The sequence below is a fragment of the Octodon degus genome, unplaced genomic scaffold (assembly GCF_000260255.1).
Source record: "Octodon degus isolate 3935 unplaced genomic scaffold, OctDeg1.0 scaffold00092, whole genome shotgun sequence".
Classification (NCBI taxonomy): Eukaryota; Metazoa; Chordata; class Mammalia; order Rodentia; family Octodontidae; genus Octodon; species Octodon degus.
The window spans coordinates 3,580,772-3,582,529 of NW_004524668.1; the positions used below are offsets into that span (position 1 = coordinate 3,580,772).

At 47.7% G+C, this 1,758-nt stretch overlaps 1 protein-coding gene across 2 annotated transcripts; it reads right to left on the bottom strand.

Moving 5' to 3' along the window:
• Positions 1–440: 440 nt before the first annotated feature.
• On the bottom strand, positions 441–1,638 carry LOC101584436 (mRNA turnover protein 4 homolog). Of its 2 annotated transcripts, none has more exons than XM_012516120.2 (3): positions 1,134–1,638; positions 739–815; positions 441–634 (listed from the first exon to the last, which is right to left on the bottom strand). In XM_012516120.2, the coding sequence occupies exons 1-3, from the start codon at positions 1,624–1,626 to the stop codon at positions 482–484; spliced, it is 723 nt and encodes a 240-aa protein (XP_012371574.1). In that variant the 5' UTR covers positions 1,627–1,638; the 3' UTR covers positions 441–481. The 2 variants fall into 2 exon arrangements, with proteins under 2 accessions (XP_012371574.1, XP_004637682.1); XM_004637625.2 differs by having other exon boundaries at positions 441–637.
• Between the last annotated feature and the right edge of the window lie 120 nt (positions 1,639–1,758).

The window sequence follows — 1,758 nt, forward strand, 5'->3', positions numbered from 1 at the left end:
GGCTGGCCCTGATTCATTAGGTAGTCCAAGATGGTCTCAAATTCATGGTGATCCTCCTGCCTCAGCTTCCTGAGTGCTGGGCTTACAAGTATGTTTTCATCTGTTTGTAAGTCTTTATGACCTTACCATTCAGCATTGATTACAGCAGCTTTAAAAGTCTTAAAATTAGGTGATGTCAAGTTCTCTTTGTTCTTGTGTGAAATTCCTTTGACTATTATATTTTCTTGGTCTCTCTTTTTTTTTTAATTTTTAAAGGCCTTTTTTTTTTTTTTTTTTTCCTTCTAGGAATCTCTTGTCTACAGGGAGACACCTGCAGACAGTTTGATTCCTTATGGAAACAGTCCCCATTACTCTTCCTTGTCCTTATCCACAACTAAATAAATAGCTGCTCTCTCTGAAAGGTGGCCGCAGTCCTGTGGGTATGAGTACACAGGTCCGGGGGGACGAGCACAGGCTGGGAGCCTCTGGTCCTGAGTCCAAGTCAGTCGTCCTCCCCCTCTGACTCTGATTCTTCTGAAGACTCGGGTGCGCTCTCTGGCAAGTCATCTTCTCCCATCTGCTGGAACCTTCCTGACTGGGCGTCCCACATGTACTTGATGGTCACCTTGAATTCGACCATCTCATGGCCAAAGAGCTTCTGCAAGAGGCGGAGGGACACAAGAGGAATGCGGATTATCAGAAGTGCTGGCCAGAGAAGGGCAGAGGTCCCCCACCAGAGGCCTGGAAGGCCGCACTCACCAGGATGCGGGCCTGCTCTGGGGTCAGCACATCACCCTCCTTGCACACCTCGTAGTCAGAAAGAAGGGTCACCACACCTGTAGAAGGGTAAGCCAAATTACTTTTGGCTCAGAGGCCTGCACAGTACTTGCTGCTATGGTCCTGAGTTTGGAAGCATGTGGTGGCTGCCTGTCCCAACAGCTGTTCACAGTGGGCAATGGTCACCACTTCAGTGTCCCTTTAGTACTGTATTCTGGCTGTGACACTCTCCACTTCCATCTAAGCTATGAGCTGGGTGTTGTCTCACATGAGAAAACGGGGGCCTGTAGAAGGTGCTCAACCAGGAGGGCTGGGCCTGGGAGCCTGTGGTCTTCAGCTCCAGGCTGCCACCTTTCAGCTCTGGGGTCTACTCGTACCTGTCCTGAGGGCAGTAGGCAGTCCCAGCTGCCTCAGCTGAGGCTCCATGGAGTGGGGGAACTGCTCCAGAGGTCCTGGATCCAGGGTCACGGTGAAAGTTGCTTTGTTCCCAGCTCGGGCAAAGTCCATTTCCGTGTATTTCATGAACCACTCATCGACCTCTTTCTTTGTGCAGTTGCTGAAAAGGAGGCCAGCTTCACCCCTCAACTTCTTACTGACCTGGTGCAGATTGTCTTTGTACTCATCAGCTGGGCTTCGACCCAAGGCCACCATTGTCACCTTGTTTTTACCAAAGAACATCCAGCTGCACTTCCAGGCATTCCAGATGTGCTTCAGCTTGCTGTTCCTCATGTTGGCCATAGAGAAAATGAAGAGGTACTGGTACGTGTCCACACATTTCTGAAGTTCTTCTACCCGGTTCTGTTTCAGTTCTAAGCCTTTCTTGGCAGTTTTCCTTAAGGAAACTTTCTTGTCATGCTTGGATTTGGGCATCGCTCTGAAACCACATGCCAACTATTACATTTTGATTGGAATATCATTGAGTCCATAGATCAATTTGGGAAAAATAATTATTTGAACAGTATTTTTTTTTTTTTTTTTTTTTTTTTTTTTTTTTTTTTTTTG

Bases quoted from the DNA above. Each gene is read 5' to 3' on its own strand.
- LOC101584436 (XM_004637625.2), bottom strand. From the start codon at position 1,626: ATGCCCAAATCCAAGCATGACAAGAAAGTTTCCTTAAGGAAAACTGCC. The intron at 816-1,133 runs GTACGAGTAGAC...ACCCTTCTACAG, and splicing joins GCCTACTGCCCTCAGGACAG to GTGTGGTGACCCTTCTTTCT. The intron at 638-738 runs GTGAGTGCGGCC...CGCCTCTTGCAG, and splicing joins CAGAGCAGGCCCGCATCCTG to AAGCTCTTTGGCCATGAGAT.